The sequence below is a fragment of the Betta splendens genome, chromosome 22 (assembly GCF_900634795.4).
Source record: "Betta splendens chromosome 22, fBetSpl5.4, whole genome shotgun sequence".
Lineage (NCBI taxonomy): Eukaryota > Metazoa > Chordata > Actinopteri > Anabantiformes > Osphronemidae > Betta > Betta splendens.
This window is the reverse complement of record NC_040900.2, coordinates 4,411,541-4,432,394: the sequence shown is the minus strand read 5'-3', so window position 1 is coordinate 4,432,394 and position 20,854 is coordinate 4,411,541. Positions and strand designations below refer to the sequence as shown.

General features: G+C 40.1%; 4 protein-coding genes and 3 non-coding genes across 7 annotated transcripts; all 7 read right to left on the bottom strand.

The window, feature by feature from the left end:
* Positions 1–319: 319 nt before the first annotated feature.
* rpl13a (ribosomal protein L13a) lies at positions 320–3,007 on the bottom strand. The gene is made up of 8 exons (XM_029139722.3): positions 3,002–3,007; positions 2,759–2,893; positions 2,006–2,078; positions 1,701–1,766; positions 1,407–1,508; positions 1,063–1,148; positions 816–875; positions 320–568 (listed from the first exon to the last, which is right to left on the bottom strand). Exons 1-8 carry the CDS (start codon positions 3,005–3,007, stop codon positions 359–361), a joined length of 738 nt encoding a protein of 245 aa, XP_028995555.2. The 3' UTR covers positions 320–358.
* On the bottom strand, positions 678–744 carry LOC114849132 (small nucleolar RNA SNORD50). The gene has a single exon (XR_003784550.1). It is a non-coding gene; the product is annotated as a small nucleolar RNA SNORD50 (small nucleolar RNA).
* On the bottom strand, positions 1,580–1,659 carry LOC114849139 (small nucleolar RNA Z195/SNORD33/SNORD32 family). Its single transcript, XR_003784555.1, has one exon. It is a non-coding gene; the product is annotated as a small nucleolar RNA Z195/SNORD33/SNORD32 family (small nucleolar RNA).
* LOC114849138 (small nucleolar RNA Z195/SNORD33/SNORD32 family) lies at positions 1,831–1,910 on the bottom strand. The gene has a single exon (XR_003784554.1). It is a non-coding gene; the product is annotated as a small nucleolar RNA Z195/SNORD33/SNORD32 family (small nucleolar RNA).
* Positions 3,008–3,772: 765 nt separating the features above from the next.
* Positions 3,773–5,092, bottom strand: atp5if1b (ATP synthase inhibitory factor subunit 1b). Its single transcript, XM_029139733.3, has 3 exons — positions 4,932–5,092; positions 4,204–4,316; positions 3,773–4,075 (listed from the first exon to the last, which is right to left on the bottom strand). The coding sequence occupies exons 1-3, from the start codon at positions 4,995–4,997 to the stop codon at positions 3,934–3,936; spliced, it is 321 nt and encodes a 106-aa protein (XP_028995566.1). The 5' UTR covers positions 4,998–5,092; the 3' UTR covers positions 3,773–3,933.
* Positions 5,093–5,568: 476 nt separating this feature from the next.
* Positions 5,569–9,512, bottom strand: zmpste24 (zinc metallopeptidase, STE24 homolog). Its single transcript, XM_029139640.3, has 9 exons — positions 9,091–9,512; positions 8,586–8,732; positions 8,288–8,491; positions 8,044–8,196; positions 7,754–7,895; positions 7,464–7,639; positions 7,203–7,307; positions 6,968–7,111; positions 5,569–6,876 (listed from the first exon to the last, which is right to left on the bottom strand). The coding sequence occupies exons 1-9, from the start codon at positions 9,196–9,198 to the stop codon at positions 6,652–6,654; spliced, it is 1,404 nt and encodes a 467-aa protein (XP_028995473.1). The 5' UTR covers positions 9,199–9,512; the 3' UTR covers positions 5,569–6,651.
* Positions 9,513–10,227: 715 nt separating this feature from the next.
* rlf (RLF zinc finger) lies at positions 10,228–20,318 on the bottom strand. Its single transcript, XM_029139580.3, has 8 exons — positions 20,039–20,318; positions 18,210–18,364; positions 17,462–17,543; positions 16,541–16,676; positions 16,213–16,415; positions 15,729–15,865; positions 15,503–15,644; positions 10,228–15,302 (listed from the first exon to the last, which is right to left on the bottom strand). The coding sequence occupies exons 1-8, from the start codon at positions 20,216–20,218 to the stop codon at positions 10,713–10,715; spliced, it is 5,625 nt and encodes a 1,874-aa protein (XP_028995413.1). The 5' UTR covers positions 20,219–20,318; the 3' UTR covers positions 10,228–10,712.
* Between the last annotated feature and the right edge of the window lie 536 nt (positions 20,319–20,854).

The window sequence follows — 20,854 nt, the reverse complement described above, 5'->3', positions numbered from 1 at the left end:
TAAGTTACTGCCAAACTGCACTGCCTGTTAAATATTTATGCAATTATGAATAACTTAAATGTACCTCAGACAACTTTCTGGTCATACTCTTAGACAACTTGCTTGCTATGTAGTTTGCATTTTCTAATGCAAGGGTCTTGATCTATTATTAACCATTATCCTGATGACGACTCAAATCTACTCAAGTGTAACACTGCCCCCTGCTGGTCTGTTCTGAATATGAATTCTATCTTTTAGCCTGAAAAATAAAGCTAATTGAACCAACTTCAGTGACCCAACTATTCATTCTTAGTCATGATGGAAAAGTCAAAACACTTCGTATAAACATTTATTTCTTTATTGGCCAGAGGAAATCGGCTCAGACAAGGACACCATAATGTTTGAGAACATCTGTGTACTTTGCAATTTTGCTCTCAACGTTCTTTTCTGCCTGCTTGGTCAGATTCTTCAGTGTCTTTTTCTTGGCGTAGCGGAGTTTGGCCTTCTCCTTTCTCTTCTCCTCCAGGGTGGCTGTAATAGCCTGGTACTTCCAGCCAACCTCGTGTGCCAGACGCCCAAGGACAGCAAACTAGTAAGATGAGAAGACAAATCAGTCCATGTTTACCGTCAAGAAAACAAGCAAACAAAATGATATTTAATTTTTTTTCTCAAATTGAGGCACAACTTGTTTTTAACTTGACTCAGTAGTCAGATCCGTATAATCCGTCTCATCAACAGATCAGTTTTGGATAGTCATCACTGTCAAGAAACAGCCTTTGTGGCAGATAAAGCATGTTCACATCTGCACAATAAACGCTAATAAAAGATAATCTCACCTTGCGAGTGGGCTTCAGACGCACAATTTTAAGAGCAGCAGGGACAACCATGCGCTTCCTCTGTTAAACACAATTCAAAATTAGATCTAGAACAACATAGAAAATCTCAACATTGCCAGGAAGGCATGTCTCAGACATTACTTGTTTTCAAAGTCAATGCTCAAACAAGGTTAGGTAAGGTAATATGAAAAACATCACTGACAGCAAAGTTATATCCATAGTATGGAAACAAAGTGGGACTCATTACCTTGTCATAGGGTGGGGGGATCCCATCGAACACCTTCAGCCTCTCTAGAGCAGCCTGTCCCCTCTTGGTTTTGTGGGGCAACATGCCTAGTTTTCACAGAGTTCAAAATGTGAACACAAAACCCTGCAACCATTTTACCATTCCATCCAAGCTTTGGTATAAAGTGCTGTCCACTGTCACCAATACACAAACGATTTGGCATGGTAACCGAAGTTAGATAAAATAATGCGTTTTCCAGTTAAGCCAGCTGCATGGCATTCAGATTAGCACTGGAGTTTTATTTACAGCAAACCCTTCGTTACTGAGAAAAAAAGCCCACTCTCCAAATAATTCCACTTTCTCACCTCTGACGGTCCTCCAGAAAATCCTGCTAGGAGCTCTGAAATGGTACGGTCCACGAGAGGGGTTGGTGTTCATCCTCTTACGCAGGAAAGCCAGGTACTTCACTGAAAAGGACCACAACAAAGTTGAACTTCTGGACAAACGTAGTGGTTAAATTCTATAAGCGCAGAACGCTGATGCCTCAGATGGTAGTGCATGTAAGTATTGTCATGGTCATTGAAACTCAAACAATTACAATAAAACATCATTGACAACAAATGTGAACAGGAGCTTTGTGTAAGCAGACATTTACTTACACTTGTTGCGGTAGAAGTTTCCAGAGATGTTGATGCCTTCACATCTCACCACAACCACTTTGTGTCCTAAAAGAACAAAGATACGGTTTAATCAACTGCAACACCACCTAATATAATGAAATTAGTGCATTGTGTCTCAGATGGTAGTGCATGTGAGTTTTTTCAGTGTTTAAACTCAAGCAATGTGGACAATTGATCATCACTGACAGTTTAAGACTACAGCTACAAGATGCGAGTGTGGAGCTCATGTACCATAGCTTAAACACAAAGAACGTTTACTTTAACAACTTAATTTTTGAACTTACCCAGCAGAACCTGCTTAGCCACGATGGCAGCAAGCCGACCGAGCAGATGGCCCCTGCCATCAAGCAGCAGAACCTGCATGATAAAAACAGAAAAGCTGGTTTTACTTATGAACTAATATCAAATGTTCCTTCGCTATTTAAAGAACGGTTCACATCTTTGGCGCAACCAGGCGTTTTAACGGACCGGTTGACAAAACTGTATTGAGGCCTAAAAAAAAGCAACGTAACGAAAATAATAGCGAATCAGAAAGAGGCAAGATACAAAGTATAATTATGAATTTGCAGTTGATTCTGTTGATCTTGGTAATAACTTCCAAACAGACTTTAATAACGTAGTGCCGGTCGGTATGTAGCTTTAGCTTAGCACAACGTCAAACCATGCTGACGAGTTACTTATGATCAAAATTTTACTAGGGAAGCAATAATGCAAAACTCTGGTTTTATGGAGTATAGAAAACAATTTTACTACAATAATTGTTCTTATTATAAAGATATATCATCATATAGGGACACACGTTTAAGCTAACAGCATTGACTCGTTAGGGAAGCTGCCATGATGAAGGCATGTCTACTCAACTACTTAGAGCGATCGCAAACAGGTTTCAAAATCCCCTCTCTACAAATCCACTGAGCAAAACGACGCTTAAGGCAAGTAATGTTATTGATGTCATCTACGGCCTGGACGAAAAAAAAATGTTTTACATGCAGTAATAAGCATAATAAAGCACATTTGATTCCACAGCAGTTACCCACCTTATTGAAGCGGTCCGCCATGATGTGCGAAAAGAAAGACACACGGGGTTTCTCGTGGTAAAAGGCACGGGCGTGCGGAAATGACGAGTGTGTATTTCTTCTTCGTGGAGCGACAAACTGGTGAAAGATATCGTTCTATATTTCTCTATCACTGCTAAGAGCTTGTGTAGAGTTATTGTAGACATTTTTTATTCTGGTGATTCTGTGCTCTCACAACGTCTCGCAAGGAACTTTATTTATTACGTTCATGCCAAAACTGGACTAAACAAGCAATGGTGACAGGGAATTCTTGCTACAGGATGGCAACCTAGGCCTCATTTAGAAAACACTGTTAGAACAACTTTCATATATTACCTATGCGATATTGTTCCGTGTAGTTATTGTCTGCCTTGCTTTAGTTTAAGTTTGGAATTCTGAAACATTTTTATAGGTTTAATGTCTGAGGGTATTTAATGCAGAATTCTTTGTTGTTTGTCCAATAAGAGACTCCAGTTGATCTTATAGTCACACAGGAATGTTTTATCAAAAACATAGGTGAAGGGATCAGCATAAAAATATAATGCCTTATGTCTGAAATGTATCATATGGCAGAGCTCCTCAGTTATGCCCAGTTATCTCCTATATCTATATTTATGCCCTGCTCAAGTACAATTCATTTACTTTTTCTGTGGTCAGAAGATGAATCTTCAGAGGAACAAATCTCATAGCTACTAATACTAGGCTAATATTTGTATTAGTTTTCATTGACTTCTTTGTCCTCCCAGCAAATCAGGTAACTCCCTAAACATCCCATGTTTGGGGCATTGAAAGACAATCACAGTGAAACCCAAAATACCATAGTATTAATATCAGAATATCGACTCCATATCACATATTCACAAAAAAGGGTCACATGGTTCATGCTCCTAAATAACATGTTTCTAGAAAATTAAAAGTGAAAAAATGTTTTGTCACAAAAAAGCAGAAAGGCTGAAAGACTTCCACACCTTGTGCCACAGCAATCCACAGAAACAATTATTTTTGACAGATTTTAATGATTTCAAGCATATACTTAACAATCAACCAAACATTTATGACTGGCCTGGTGGCACCGTGCATGCAGGGGTCTGAATGATTACTAAAGCTGCTTGAATGTGATCACGAGACAATTGGAATTCTGTTCTGAAAGATTTCGTTCAGTCGTCATCCTTCAACTTCCTAATTTTTCCCTTGTGGCGATCAATCTCACGCTGCAAACGCTCGATTTCCTTTTTATGGTGGTCAATTTCATCCTCGTGGTGGCGTCTTAGTGCAGCTATCTGCTCCTTCTCCTTACGCCTTATGTTCAAAATGAATAAATAGTGGAAAAACAAGAGACATGGTCAGCATAGATATATCATGTCTTACAGGTTAACACAAGCAAAACTAAGTGGTTTAGTCTACATCCATTTCTGTTAAACACATACTTGAAGTACATCTCCTCCTCAGCAGCCTGCTTCTTCCCCATGGCTCCACCTGCCTCTCTGATGGACCCTCCACCTCCACCACCTTTACCTGCACCTTTGCCAAACTCACCCAACTAGGGCAGGGCAGGGCAGCAGTAAATAGATAACACAACAAGTATTAATACACATTCAGCAACACACACAGAACAGTTTTAGGGTTTTGCTCTGTTCACACTAGTTTGCCAAACACAAGGCTTGAGACAATTTGAAAGTAACATATCTAATGCTGTCAACACTTGTCTGTGATATTAATATAGTAGATATTCACATGTAGTTCAGACCTATCAGCACTATCTTTTGTGAAGTTCAAGATCCAGACTTGTCATTAAATGGGGTTTTTGTTTGTTTATGTGACAACAGAAATGTGTTTGGAACTAAATAGAAACTGTAAAAAAACATTTTGTAGAAGAGAATGACTTTCTAATTTAAGCTTTAAATTAGGTTTGCTTCAACTAAGGTTGCGACGAATTATTACTACTATTGCGGTGTTAACGTTGCTAGTATTACTACCACTATTATTCGCTGCTACTACTACTGACCTATACTCATGTTACCTGTGGCTGCCCGCTAGCTAGGCTTTTAGGAATCCATTAAGCTAGGTAATGCTAGTTGGTCTGTAAAATGACTGACACACAACAAACAAACGGCCTTGGAGGTCGTGTAATGCTGTAAAACAACGGGTAGCTCACCTGGTCGGACATTCTCAACTGTGAAGTGACAAAACTTCTAATGCTAGGCCTTAAAAACCTCGCCATGTTCAGCTAACTTCCAATAGGGAAAGCAACGCAGACAGTAGCAGTGGAGACTTGCCCTTGTCCACAAAAATACGACAGCGACGCTACCATTGTCAGCGCGACAGGGGTGTTACAAAAACATTAAAGACGTCTAATGTAAAAGAAAAAAAACAAGGTTAACAGGAAATCACATAACATTAAGCTTTTCTAATACCCATTAATGCATTAATATGCATCAAAGTTAATAAATACAATGCAAAATAAAAAACTTTGCATTTCGTGTAATGGTATCGTCTAAAAAGAAAAATACATAATACCGCGATATTGTACGTTCTTAACGTGACCGTTGACCATATATTCACGAGACTCACGTAGCCAGGTAGATTTCACCTTCTAGACGTCATTTACAGACGCTATTATCCAAATACTTATGAACTATATCTCCGAATGAGTCTGAAACCAAGCCATTATTTTTTATACGTTTGGGTTGTATCATTGTTTAACGTGTATTTACATATTTACTGGAAGAACTTTAGAAAAACTTTAGGATAAATATTTAATAACCTTCTGAGAAATAGCAAAACCACATACATGCTTTGAAGGATTTTATTCAGTGCTGCAAAGAAAGTAAACAGATTCCTCCTCAAACAAACCAAATGCTGGCGTTTGTGGTAAGTGGGAACGTGCAGACCCCCTGCACCCAAGTCTTGTATGAAGACGCTTGCCAGGCAACTATGGGCCCAAAGTCCACGAAATAAAAAAAACACCATGTCAACCTAATTACTACCTAATCACAAATCATATTCAATATTTTTTCACAATTCACTTCAGTACTCTACTCGTCAAAGTTACATATGTACAGATATGATTGGACCCTTAATGGCAAACAATTGCTTCAGAAAAATAAAACAAAAGTCACTGCATAAAAATGTGCAACCTAAATTCAAATAAAATTGACTGCACCGTTCATAAAATATCAATTAGTGGGGAAACAAAAACTGACATTGTGTTGTGTGATTAGGCATTTGTATGTTGTACCATGCAAAATGGAGAACTTGAGCTTGCACTTGAAAAGTCAAAGTCAGGCATTGGTATGTTCAAAAAGCTGTGTCATGACTAGACATGAAGTTGCCTTTGTCAGGTTATTATAATGCAGGTTATTGCAGTTTCATTGTGTTACAACAGCTGGATGCAATACAGGAGTATTTGTGCTGAGTCGCCACAAATACTCCTGTGTTTCTGTTAGTACAATTCCAGGTATCGTAAATGCCAAATTGTTTTTGTTATTTTTGGGTAGTTAAAAAGGTCATGTAAATATTTTAATTTCAAAAGCTAGAATGAATCATGTCAACCAGCAAAATGCCACCTGTCCTGACAATAGCTTTGGAAAAGAACAACATTTGTCAGATTCATGGCTTCTATGAAATGCACATTATGTCTCAGGCATAAGTTCAGGTGTTTAAATGTTTAGGCCATCTAGAACTGATTTGTTTAGGTTTTGTTTAAAACAGGATTTCAAGTAAAAGAAAATAGAACTGATGACAGGAAAAACAAAACAAGACGGGTTTGGGGGAGCAGATATGTAGAAATATCCCAGGGTGCATCACAGGGCCAACAGTGGCCTACGGAGGCCCTTTGGAGGAGGCAGCGGGCGCTGCTCCCCCTTCCAGCCACGTCAGTCCTGCTTGATGTTTCCCAGGGCTCTAAGGCGCTCCAGAAGAGGAGGGTGAGAATAGTGCCACATGGAGAACAACCAGTCGGCTACTGGGAAGCCCAGGTTGTCCTTGTTGAGCTTGATGAGGGCAGAGTAGAGCTCAGAGGCTTTGCCCATGCCACGTGCGAAAGCATCTGCCTGAAACTCAAACCTACGACTCAAAACTGTCAGACAAAACGACAGCAGCTGCAATGACAAAGCACAAAAACATTAATTTGAGAAAGTCGCTCTACAAAGTCAAAGATTTTTAGACACCACTCCTCATTCCCCTGCTAACCTCATTGTACGGGGAGAAGATGAACTGGAAGATAATCATCAAGCCTATTAATGTTGGTTGGCTGCCAGTGAAGCCAAAAGCTACAAACAGCTCCTTACGTCCAATCAGAACAGCAAACAGGGAAAAGCACAGGAAGGAATTCATCTGGAAAGACAGAATCAGCAAACATTATATTCATACTATCTGAACATTTGCATGAGATATTGTGTAAAAAAAAAAAAAAAAGTTGTTTTACCTGACTGATAACAATGTTCTTGACAGTATGGCCAAGCTTCCAATGGCCAAGTTCATGACCCAGGACTGCAAGTATCTCTGGATTATTGCATCCTTGTTTCTTGTTCTATGCAATTTTTAGAAAACAAGATTCAACAAAAATAAACCATAAACATGAGGCACTTATACCAGGGCTCTGGTGCATAGGAATTAACAGAGATTAATTTCACATTAAAACATCAATGCTTTTAGGGATTAAAGAAGACATTCATGGCTATACAACCTTTGGCTTGGCTTTTGCTTCGCTGGGAATCTCGTCACTCTCCGACTGCTCAGGCTGTGGCTCCCCAGACTTGTTGAGAGGTGAATAGTCCTCCAGCAGTGTGTCAAAAAGCACAATACGCTTGTTCTTGAAGAACCCATAAAAGTATGCATTGCTGTGAGATGATCGCTTAGAACCTGGAAATGTTTGAAACTAAATTTTAAAAAAGTGTACCTACAGCCAAGCAGGTAAAAAACAGTGCAAGTTAAAAAGACATAGGTGGAGGTTTCCTTGTTGAGCTGTTAATTTACCTTCTACAACATAAACTTTGGTGAGAGGGAAGCTTATACTCTTGGCCATAGCTTCAATGTCTGTCTTTAACTCTCCATCTGGCAATGGAGTAAACTTGTCAAACAGGGGAGCAATGTAATCAGCATAGATGGTCACAAGCACCTGAGAATACAGGAAAAATTATATTTTGAGACCTAGAAAGTGTAATATTTTGAGGTTACCAGTCATCAAACAAACTTCCCATTTGTTAGGCAAAATTGCAGTTTTTTAAGTTTAATTGCTATTTAATGGCTACATTTGCAGCACTAACCAGAGAAACAGCCAGAGTGAAGAGCCAGGCATAGATGAAAAAGTAGTCACCACCAATCTTGATGATGTACAGAAGCAATGAGGTTACAGGCAGAAGAATGCACTGGGTCACAACAAACTTCTTTACTGCATCCTTGAAAAAGAACCCCAATGTCTAGGAAGAAGAGTAGGGATTTGTAGGATCAATACTGGGTTATATAAAGAAAACCCACTGTGAGCATGTAGCAAGCTGGTGAGTCACTTACCTGCTGATTAAAGCCATGTTTCTCCTCAATGACAAATATGTTATACAAACTCCAGGGAAGGCCAGTTAAGGCACTGAACAGGGTTGCAAGCATCAGAAACACAAGGGACTGGGTGATCTCATACTCCGAGCCAAATCCAAAGCGAGCTATCACAATTCCAGCAATGCCCCACAGAAGCGGAATTCCACCCAGGAGCAGGATCAACTAAAAGGTAATGGAGCATTCATGGTTAACAAACACTACAAAAACAATCTAAACCTCATATAGATCGCACTGCGACTTATTCTAAACTTCTTACCGTTCCTTCAGTCTCAGAATACAGCCCAGACCAAAAACTGAAGTTGCTTTTATCTAATTGATAAAGACGTGACTTCTCAAATGTTTCAGAGTCCATGATCTTCCCTAGCTCCTGTGGCACATGAGTTGTTGTTCTGTATATCCTCCTCTGGGAAATGAAGAGAAAGAATCAAATAAATCAGCAGTAATAGTTAAATCTTCATTACCATAAATACATTAAAATGGAGATTGTTATGTGGTAATGGACAATAAATATCATACACCCATATTCCTCTAAAACTTCCCCTCGAACTATTTTTTAACACAACTCTTAACATAACTTTTAACTGAACTTTTAGAAATCTAAACATCTAAATACATGTAATGCACAGTATTTACATACTACAGCATGTTAACATTGTACACAATGAATAGATTTTAAGGACATCTGTCATCTGTCAACACGAGGCACGCTTTTAGTTTCTAGCGTGGAGCACCTTGTTTTAGGGTGTAAATGGCCCACTTACTTGTCTGTAGGAAAGATATGCCTCCCACAGATATACTGTCCACGAAAATCCCAAAACAGAATAAAATATCTGCTTTTCGACTGGGAGGTCAAATATTGATTCAACCATCTTTGTTCTGTATTTGGTCTATGTGTCTGAAGTAGGCGAACTAACCTAGCAAATGCTACCGTTGCGTTAGCTTAAGTGGTAGTCTAGGCTAGCAAAGACTTAGCTTCCGCTTTACACACAAACAAACAACACTATAAAAGGTGATTTGAGATTTAACTGCTCCCACTTTAAATCGACAGATGTCGAAGAAAAATGTCAACACTGGAAAATCTACACCCAGTTTCCATTCCTAAGTCAAGGCTTTTACAGGTAATATCATTCCATTCATGCATACGAGTCTATCGGTGAATTGTGGCAATGAAATCTGTCCGCCGGAAACGCCTACTTTAGACTTTAGTTCCAGTAGTAAGTAGCTAAAACTGTATCTTAGACATTAGGCACATGTTGTATATTTTTCACAGGTCATGGTTTATTAGCAGCTCAACGAGTGTTTTGTAATTGTGTAAAGATGCATCCCTAGTGAAAAAAAAGATTTTTGTGGTTCTCTAGATAGAAAATAGTACAGTCTTAGGCTTATGGCCCTATGACCCTGACAGAGTAAAACATTAAACCTGAAATGGAAGCTTGTGTCAACGCACCCGCTAAATGCTCTAATGACCTTACTAAGTTTACTGCAGTGATGAACTTATGACTATAAAAGAGATGTTTTTTTTTATAAATAGCAAACTTCTGATTTGATTAAAAGAATGTGTAAATGTGATGCTGTGGCCATTCAAGCTTTAAAACTTAATTACTTGAAATCCATTATATGTTATACTCCATTAGTCTTATTCCGAAGCATAATATGCGACATATTTAATAGACCCGTTTGAGCAGTCATAATAAAAATCAGGTAAGAGCTACAGAGACCTTTTATTAATGAAAAGAAATGGTAAGAAAAATGAATAATTGTTTCTTTCATTTTCTCACTGGACACATCATAGTCTTTTGTAGAGATGTCTGTATTCTATCAAACAAAATGTATGAGCAGTTCTTTGAGTATATAATTTCTTTTTATACAGAGGAAATTACACACTTGACACAAAAAAGTTTAGTTATTTCCACATTTACTTTATTAGAAAGTATTACATACATGTCTTTCCAACACCTGTCAACTGCATCCCAACACTGATTTAATATAAACTGAGGTGAAAAATAAAACATTTTCCTTAAAAACTTTGTATTAAGGAAATGTTTTTCAGTCACATTTTCACATAAGTGAAAAGGCCTTGCATTCCGCTACTGACCATTTCTAACAATCTGAAAAGCTGTACATTTTTCTGAGAACTACAGTATATACACACACACATAATCAGTTACAAGATTTTTGTTTTCAATATTGTCTTAACAGATGTAAAAAAGTCCTTTATCTTCAGATGTTTAAGCTTGTTTTTTTCTTATGCTAATTCATAATACTTCAAATTTGAAACTTAAAAAAACCCAACAAAAACAATACTATTATTTTAAGAGAAACAAAAATACTGGTACACAGCTTGTGAAAATACAAAGCCACGTTGAAAAGGTGCTCAGTTAAGCTAACTTCCAAGAAGCAGTTTGCTATTGTTTGTGTCTGATGGGAAGAGGTCAGGCAGGGTGGAGCATACAGGTCTCCCCAGTACCACCACTGGTCTGAGGTACTGAAGCTGCTTTATGGCTAGGTCCCCACACCCAGCAAGAGCTTTGTCCAGGATGGACTTCAAGTTTTGGACTGATGTGAAGTCCCCAGTCATAGAGTGGGGCTTCAACAGTGGGGATTGAGTGCGTCTGCTGCGAGTGTGAGAGATTCCTAACTGGTTGTTCTCCTTGACAGAACAACTGCGTCTGAAAGAGTCTCGCCGTTTCGGTGGCACGGGGTTTATATCTTTTGGGGCGGTCTCTTGTATGAACTTTAGGAACGAGGACTCAAAGCCCATAGGCTTGTAGGCAGCAATGTCAAATGGCCGCGGAGAAGGACTACGAGGCTGAGGATCTTTCACATTTGACGGCTGTTCGGACAGCTCGTTCTTTCGTTTTAGTGGCTGCCGAACAGGAAGACTGGGCAAAGCCGCTGACCCATTCACAATTTTACCACAATCCTTGTTGGCTGATGGGTCTTGTGCACCCTCTTCAGTAGTGAAGCGCAGTGAGCATGGTGGCGAGAGATCCACAGTAACTGGACGAAGCAGAGGTTTGATTTTATCCAAGCTCAACCTCTCCTGTTTCTGACAGGTCTGAGAGGCTGCAGGAGAGTCTTCAGTGTGCCCTCGAGTGCTAGGTTCACCATACAGCACCTCATCTGCACCAACAAGGACACCATTTCTCTCAACAGGTGGTGCCTCCTCCTCTTCCTCCTCTGGGAATCTAAGTGGATTCGGATTATCCTCATCCTGAGTGTCTGGTTTGATGGAGTGAAGGCTCATGGCCGTGGACTGCTCCCCTGGGTTATCTAGCTCTAGCTCAGTCTGATACTCCATTTTGCGGACCCCATTAGGAGTACATGCACCTGCCGCAGTTGATCTGGCTGACTTCCTCTGAATCAGTTCCTCCAGCTGCTCAGCATTAAAAAGCAGCTTTTCTTCATTCCTAACCAGATCTTCTCGGCGCATGCGGTGAACCTTCAGGTAGTGACGATTCAAGCTGTGCAAGTAGGTGACGACAGAATCACAGTCCTGGACCATGCAGGGGTAGGCCACACGCATACAGCGATCTTGGCACATCTGTAGTGCTTCTTCGTGAGATCTGAAGACAAAACGGTTGAAGGAATTTCTTCGTTCCTTCTTTTCTTCTGTCACGGTGGTCTCTTCAGGATTGCCCTCGCCAATTACCTCTGGCTGGCCAGCTGTTTCAGGTGTGGGGCTTGACATCTCAGCCTCTGTCGTGGATAAATCAGGTTCTTCTTTCTTAGGACTCTGTGGTGCGACAATAAGCTTCTTTTGGCATCCAGTAACTGACTTTTTGTGAGTGCTCCGTAGACGTACCACTAGCGAGTCGTAATAGTCACAGTGACTATAAAGAGAATGTTTAAGTGCATCATCGTGGTTGAACACTCTTCTGCAACCTTCGTATTTGGGCCTTACTAGCTCTGGTGGCTGAGAGTGGTAATCACGGGTGTGACGCACAAGGCTGCTTTTAAGGTGGTAGGAGGCCTTACAGTTGGCAAAGTGACATTTATACTGGGGCTGAGGTTCATCAGAGTTTGGAAGAAGTCTTTTCTTGGCAGATTCCTTCCTGACTTCTTGACTGTGATGCACATCAAATTCTTTTTCCAACAGAAGCTGAGAGCGGTTGTAGTGATGTACTAACTGTAGGTGGCGCACGAGGCCTCCCTGGGTGGAAAAAGCTGCATCACAGTTTTTTGCTACACAATGAAAAGGTTTGCTGAATTTATCCAATATATAGCAGAGATTATTTTTGGCCACCAGACGTCTTGTGGTTCTGACCTGCTGTGTGGTGCCATCCTCACTTTCTCCTTTTTGCTCACCCTCTTCCTCATCCTGCACTTCATCTTCAGATGGAGGATCGCCAGTGCTTTGTCCATTTTCACTGATCAGACATTCGTCAGGTAGGTGCTGCAACTTGGGCATCTCCAGCTGTACTTTTAGACCTTGGTTTGCCGGAGGGGATGTTTCATTTGCAGAATCTCTGTTCCCCTCATAAGCTACAGCTCCGTAACTTATTTTCTCTATAAAAGACTCGGTCAGGTTATGTACTTGAAGGTAGTGGGACCTCAACACGTGCTTTTGTCTGTGACTCTTGGAGCAAAGCTGGCAGACATAAGGCTTAAAACATGTTGTTTTCAAAGAAGTCAAGCGTTTGGCCTGTTCAATGGTGCGACCATGTTTGGTGTTATAGTGTCGCAGCAGGCTGTAACTCTGTGCAGTCCTAAAACCACAATCTTTATCCTCACACACATATGGCTTTGCCATAGCTAATGATTCAACACCAGCTTCTTCAACAGCTGATAGTTCTTCAGTTTTTACCTTTACATTTTCCTCAGGCAGATGAGGTTTCTTATTGAGCAATACAACCGGAGGCTTTGCCATGATTGACTGATTAACAATTGGTGATGCATTAGGTTCCGGGATAGACTCAGAGGGGTCACTTGACATGTTGTGTGAAGACGTGGAATTCAGGTCCAGTTTACTGAGCCCTAGAACAATTTCCAATAGGGCATCATTTTTTGTTTGAAGGCTTGAAAAATTAGTTTCATTATTTTTGGTTTGAGTGGGTGCTTTTCTTTCTTTGGAAGACTCCACAGGTTGAAAGAGAGTTGGGAGCTCATTTTCCTCCTTTTCGCTGTCTAGATCTGGGTCAGTCTTTATCCCCTTGTACTTTAAGTCTTGGTCTTTATCATGCTTGTGTTCTTTATTCTCCAGTTTAAGATGTTCTGGATGGGCACACTTTAGATGTCGCTGGACATCTCTGGCTCTGGAGAAAGTCATGCCACACTTCTCAAAACCACAAGTGAATTTACTTCCATCAAAACATACAGCCACCAAAGTCATAGTTGCCCTGGGTTCCTTAACATCAGATTCTTGCGAAGAGGAGGCACAATCCATGGATGAAGATTTTGGAAGGTCTTTATTTACAATCTCTTGTGAATCAGTTGACTTATTAAGGCGCATTTTTGCTTCAGGAACAGTCTTAAAAAGTTTCTGCTTTGCTTTCCTCTGAGCCTCAAAGTCATCTTCAGAGAAGGAGATGTTGTGAGTGGATAAATGCTTTATAAATTCCTTTTTGGAAAAATAAAACTTTTTACATTCTGCACTACAGCAGGTAAATCCTGCATCTCTAAAATGCTGTGCCTCATGGTGGTAGATTTGTCCTAAGTCAGAGTAGGTGATGTAACAGCCTTTGAGCTCACACTGATAGTTGAGCTGATAGCCATGGGTCTGTTTGTGTGTAACAAGTTCGTTGGAGGTACTAAACTTAGCACCACATCCTATCACCACACACATGTAAGGCCGATCACCATAATGAATCCTTCTGTGTTTCCGGTGGTGATAAGCGGAGACAAAATGGCGTCTACAAAAAACACATTTCTCCCGCTTGTCTCTCATCTGATGAAAATGTTTCACATTCTCGTCACCTTTGTGTTCAGATTTTAAATGGACATACAAGTACTTGGAATGTTTAAAAATCCGGGTGCAGTCAGTTCCAGGACAAAGGTATTCATCCCGGTTTTGCAATTTGAAGTGCTGGTCAATGTACTCAAATGTTACATGCTCATCATCTTCCATGTGCTTCTCTTTCACAGTTTTGGCTTGTTGCACAATGTGGTGCAGAACGTCTGGATCATGTGTGGATTTGTAATACAGCATCAGTGAAGGGTCAACGGTTATCTCTCCTGGTTCAACATCATCATCATCCTCTATTTGTTTTAGCATGTTGTCGTTTGATACATTGCTATTAGAATTATCCGTTTCACTTTGGATGTGCCGCTTCATGTGAGGAACAAGGTCCTTTCTGCTTTTAAACCTTTCCAAGCAAACAGGGCAAGGGTGGCTGTCGTCTCCTGCATGTCTTTTGGAGTGGTGAATGATTTGGGTGTCAGTGAATGACCGCTTACAAATCTGACAGCAGAACTTGTGTTTCTTTGTCTCATGTTCTCTGTGGACTTCTGGGTTGGTAAGAGACTGGGTTTGATCCTGTTGATTTTGACTATCAAGACTTCCATTTATCCTATTTTGATGTTCTGATTCTACCTTCACTGTAACTCCATGACACTCGTGATGTTTACTGGCTACCTCCTCCTCTTCCCCTTCTGATTCTGGCATCAACCCAAGTAGTGAGATGCAGTGATACTTGAGAATTTTCCAGTCCCAGCATTCAGGGTCAAAAGGCCAATGTGCTTTCAGTGCTAGTAGCAACTCACAGCGCAGTGAGTTGGGAATAACCTCGTTTTCCTGGTCATATTTTTGATCTGGGCGTAAATAAAGCTCCTCAAGGCGGCCGAAGACCTCCTGGATGGGGTCAAGCAGAAACTCTGTGAGCAGGCAGGCACGCAACACTTCAAGATCATCTGGAAGAAGGCAGGACACTGTTTTACAGACAGAGACTCTTGTTTCTGAGTCATTTTGCTTTGGAAGCTGAAGGGCTTTCACACAAAGTTCTACTGATGTAGGTACCCCCGTTAGGCCCTCCACCTGAAATGAGAGTGATAATAAAATTAATTAATTCCCCCCCCCAATTTGAAATTATTAGAAAGAAAACCACAAACAGTCAAATCATGAAAAGGCAAAGAGATAGTTTTAGTTTTCTGCAAATCTGTACGTGCAGTGATTCAGCTGAATAATTTCATTAGATAATAATGTCAAAAGCAGAGACTATAGCTGTTCACACTCACCTCTGTCTGAATCACACGGACCAGGTAAAACAAATGGTGGACTGTTTTGGCAATGGCACCTAGCTGAAGGCAACGATCCAGAAGAGACTGCAATGAGGAGTCGATCCTCCTCTGAAGTTTACTCCATAATAGTGTCAACTCCCTATGAAAATGAAATACAGGCACTCATAATTACACAAAATGCAAATAATTCACATTGTATGACAGTTATTGGGTTTATACTCACCAGGAATAGTAAAGGCTCTGCTGCTGAAGCTGCTGAGTCAGGAAAGTAGTGCACAGGATGAAGGCATTATTTTCCTCCCCCTCTGTTTCAAAATTACATGTAATCTCCAAAACATCCTTGCAGTCAAGTCTGGAAATCTGTTCAAGGAGTAAATGTTTGTTGGTTAAAAATAAAATGAAACAAGTCTTTTTCAATACGCTTAATTCTGTAACTGGGTCAACCTCCATTGACTCATTGTACTAAGCTACTGAAACAGACAGAACTCAATTTGATACTATAAAATGAAAGTCTAACAAATACTTTATGCTGTTTTGATATATTTACAAGTAGTGTATAAGGGAACATTGCCCTGCAGCACTCAGTTTGTGAAATGTAACAAAAAGTAAATCAATTATATTTGTATGTTAAATTAAAATAAGGTTAACTACTTCACTGCAAAACTGTGATCATTCTGTCAACTAAACCTGCAATGAACATGCATTACCTCAGTGATTGCTTCTTCACTGGGCAGCAGCTGACAAAGCAGTAGGACGAACGTCTGACGGAAGGTTGCTTGGTTGGAGACAGCATTGCATTCAGCGCAGGCTTTGGCCAAGACCACAGCCTTCACAACCTCACCGATTTTCTCCAGGTGCTTCACTCGCATCTCCATGAAGCCTTCGCCCTCCAAGCTGATGTATGAATCAACTAAAGACAGATTTCAAACATAGCCTAATTATCAAACTACCACGACACAGTCAGTTATAAAATAAGCGCTGAAGTTAAGCTTAATATCTAAAAAATATAACCTAGATATAAACTACAAGCCCAACCTTCAGCTGGGTTGGTAACTTGGCCACTCAGAAGGGATGTCAGGATAGGGTTGCTCCATGCACCCCCCTCCCCCGTTATCTGGAGTAGAGCTTGGAGGTCTGTGCTCCCATACTGTAACAGGGTGTCATGGGCATTCTAAAGAAACAGAAATAAAGAAAAACTTTGAATGTTTCCTATACTTCATCTGCAGTATATTTTCTGACAATTCAGAAATACCCCGATCTGACAGTTTTGTTTAAAGGCATTTTTTGTGTGTGTGAAACAAATGCACATCACAGTTTATCCATCGGTAATATTTTGCATGGGATTTTGGCCGGCGTGCATATTCAGCATCATATGCCACCTTTAAGTTCACCGTAAACAGGAAAAAGGACACCTTTAATTTTAAAAGTCGAGAAGAACCTATTATTACAAGACCGACTTAAATTTATTTTACTCCAGAGAGCAATTCAGCTCCAACAGACAGATTTATGAACCATTTCATTTTAATGAAGCTCACACACAGACAAGTCGTGACAATATGCTCTATACATTAGATGAAGTGAGTTAGTCATGAACTAGGAGTAAATGCAATAACAGCGTTTATTCAATTTGTGTCTGACTGTGCAACTGCAGTGTGGAAATGAGTTCTCAACAGGCAATCACAGGTTTTCTCCACTTCAACATAACACAATATTCGGTGTAAATTTAAGACCACATATAACCACCACAAAGTACTGATGTGACAGCTGCAACTGATTAATCTCTTCAGATAATTGGGTAAATGTTGTCGACTTTGCTTCGCAGAACTACTTCAATTCAACTTCAAGGAGGCTTTTCTAAGCAAAAACAACCTGTTTAAAAAGGTCCTGCCACATTTCAAAAGGTCAGGGGTTCCACTAGGCCACTTCAGTAATCTATTATAAACAAGGTGCTCCTACCTGAACAGAGTGGTGGAACTGAACCCAGGCTTCACATGGGATTTCATTCTCAGGCACTGACAGCAGAAGTTCAAAACAGCTCCTTTAAGAAAAACAGACAAGATTTTAGTGATTGTTTATTCTGAAAGGTCTATTTTTGTCAACAAAGCCTACAAATGCTTTTTATAGGCTTGTGGTACATACGTTTGTTGACACTGTAAAAACATATCGCACTGATATATTATTAGGGGTTAGCATTATACAACAAACGTATATTTTTACATAAACAAGCACATGACCTTGTCTTTACCACAGTTATCACAGGCAGGAGTTAAGTGCAACAATTTCCATCTAATTATGAAAAAGAATACTTGGTGAAAGATTTTCTATTAAGCTGAGACAGTCCCTGTCGTTCGCATAATATCATTTGCAGACGGAAGGCGCGTTATTGGAGCAGCGGTGCGTGGCTAAGCAATTAACTGAGGCACATTATGAATTTCCAATTAACTTAATTTAGGTTATCTCAGTATGTTCAGTAAATTTGTTCCGATGGGCTATAATTTGCAGCATGAACCCTTTTATTCACCTAAATGTTCAACAAGATTGGCTGTAGTCAGATTCTGCGCCTTCGGTTGACTCGTTGCAAAGTTATGACTTATAAAAGATAACATTATTTGTGTGCTTCAGGCTAATAACAATATTTAGTGTTAATCAAAAAAGTGCATCCCATACATTTTATTTCTTTAATAAAATATGTTTCAGTACTTACAAAGCTAGTCTCTTTAAAACAAGGGCAACACTGTCAGACTCTGCAGTGAGGTGAGAGCGAGCTGCAGCGAAGCAGTTTATGGACAGACAGTAGACCTCCAGAAGAGGCAGACCATGTTCCATGGAGTTCCTGTTTCCAGCGTAGTGCATCAGTGCCTACAGAAAGACACAGAATAACAAACTGTAAAAATTTGTTATGCAGGCTGTGAACATAAAACCATAATCAGATGTGGTTAGCAGATGAGACACATTTGTCTGGAGGAATAGGGCCTTTCCACCTCAGGGAGAAACGGGTCTATACCTGATTGATCCCAGCTGACTGTGTGGTGAACTTGATTGGGCCTGTGGGGAATGCCATAAAGCAAATGACAACTCTGGACTTTCAACAGCCACCCAGAATGAACCAAAATTCTAACTCCAAGAGATGTTTTTCTTCTGTTTTTCCTAGACACATTGTGTATAGTGGATGTAGAAATAGTGAATGCATTAAGTGTCTTTGCTTATGCACACATTTTGCACATTTCCTGTCTTCATTCTTTCACAACTTACTGCTTTGTGGCTGCTCTCCACTGTGGAATCAATAAAGCTATATATATTATCTTCTATGTATGATATGAAATCTATCTCTCTGAATTGAATACAATCAGGAAATCAAATCTTTATCACTTCCGAAAAATGGTTGAACCGTTTCTTTACCTTTAACTTAGTCAACACTGGGTTGTTCTGTCAGTTGTCTCCAAGCACAGGGAAGTCAACATCAGCATGTTATCTATCAACAGCTGGCAGGTATACACATTAAAGCAACGTGGCACTATAAACATCTCAGGGGTCCCATTTGTCAGACAGCAGGAACCTAGATAGTGTCTACAGAGGCATCAAATTAATTCCCTTCAGCCCAAAAATAAGGTACTCTCTTTAGAGTGAGCCAAGAATAAGGACTCTACCCTAGAGACCTACATCAGTGCACTAATTACTTTGACTCTAATTCTGATTGGTAGATGTCAACACTGACATATATTTGACTTTTCTTTTTAATTGACCAATATATTCATTATATCAAGTGTGAAAACCTACATTGTTTTATCTGACAGGGTTAATACACATTAATAAAACAATGTTTAAATGCCAGAGCCAAAAGACCAACGTATGAGAGTTGAGTGACTTAGGTTTAACAGGATTTTTTTTAAGCAGAACCGTAACATAGTGGATACCAAGGTAGTAAATCCAACTTTGCTATCAAATACAGTTTTGGTGCATTTGGAGATAATAAAAGATAGTACATGTCACGTGACTTGCAGTCCATTAAAAAATAAATTGCATAAGTACTCCACTGCCCAACCACTGAAGTACAAAATAGATGCAGCGTATGCAGATCGCAGTAATACGCCCAAACTAGCACAAAACATGGTTAAACAGTGCGACGCCGCCCCGCCCCACTTACATCCAATTATGCATGATGTGCCAAGTGTGGCAATGTCATGTGCACAGACACATCAGTAACAGGTTCGCCTTGCATGTTTAGAAACAATTACAAGCTACACATCATCAGAGTGAAGTCTCACTGTCCAGCTTGAAGCAGCGAGCATGTGAACATATCACCAGCTGCCCGCGTAATTAGCCCAATGACAGGCAATCTAATTATTCTGGGGCGACGTTATGCATTAGTGGATGTGCAGGCAGACGCACACCGTGCAACTTGCAGCTTCACTGATGCTGCGTGAGTAAGTGGAGGCCGTCAGCCGTCGCAGTTTAGCTTGCAGGCTGCGAGAAAAACAATCCCTGCTGAGCTAACGCTGGGCTAGCGCTAGCTTCGATGCATGTACACATTACCTGACAGAAGTTGTCGCAGTACTCGGTGGAGGACGCTGTGGATATGTCTTGTTGTCTGAGTACGTCTTCAAAGGCTTTGAGTGTGGCCACCAGGGTCTCCATTGCAACCAGAGTGTCCTCGGCTGTGTCCAGGGCCCGGTCGCTCCATTCGTGCTCTGGTTCGACATTATTCTCCGCCATCTTCGCTCTCCGCCACGGCGCGTATGCAGTGCAGTCTGACGCTGCCTTCACGTGCCGTCGGAACCCTTCACTTCATGCGTTGGATAAAGTTCGCCCAAATGACTCGAAGACTCAGGGGAGTTTGTGAGCCTCGATCTGAAGTGGGTGTGGGTTATTAGTATATTAGGTAGTAATACATGAAACTCAATTTTTTTATTCATCTAGCAATTTATTATGTCTGTAGAATATAGATTACTTTAATCATATTTGATTTAATTTATATTTAAAGTATGTTTTTAGATTGCTTGCTGATCATGCATTGTGTTCGCATTTATTGCCTTATTAGTGTGATTTTCGTTTCATACGGTTCCCTATGTATTCAGTTATTACGTTCTATTTATTTATCATTGACTATACTCAATAAGATATCGAGCATTGGTTCGTGATGCCTGATGAATAAATAAAATTAATCACATTTAAACAAAGCTTGGTTTCCAAATTTTGGAAATTGGTTTATTATATTGCTAAGCATGTATTGGTTATTTTAATTGTATATAAATATCACAACTACTACAATTACTTTCTCTACCAATTCATGTACAGTTTTAACAAATAATCCATGATACATTTTGTAATTTGGTTTAAAGAATGCCTTAT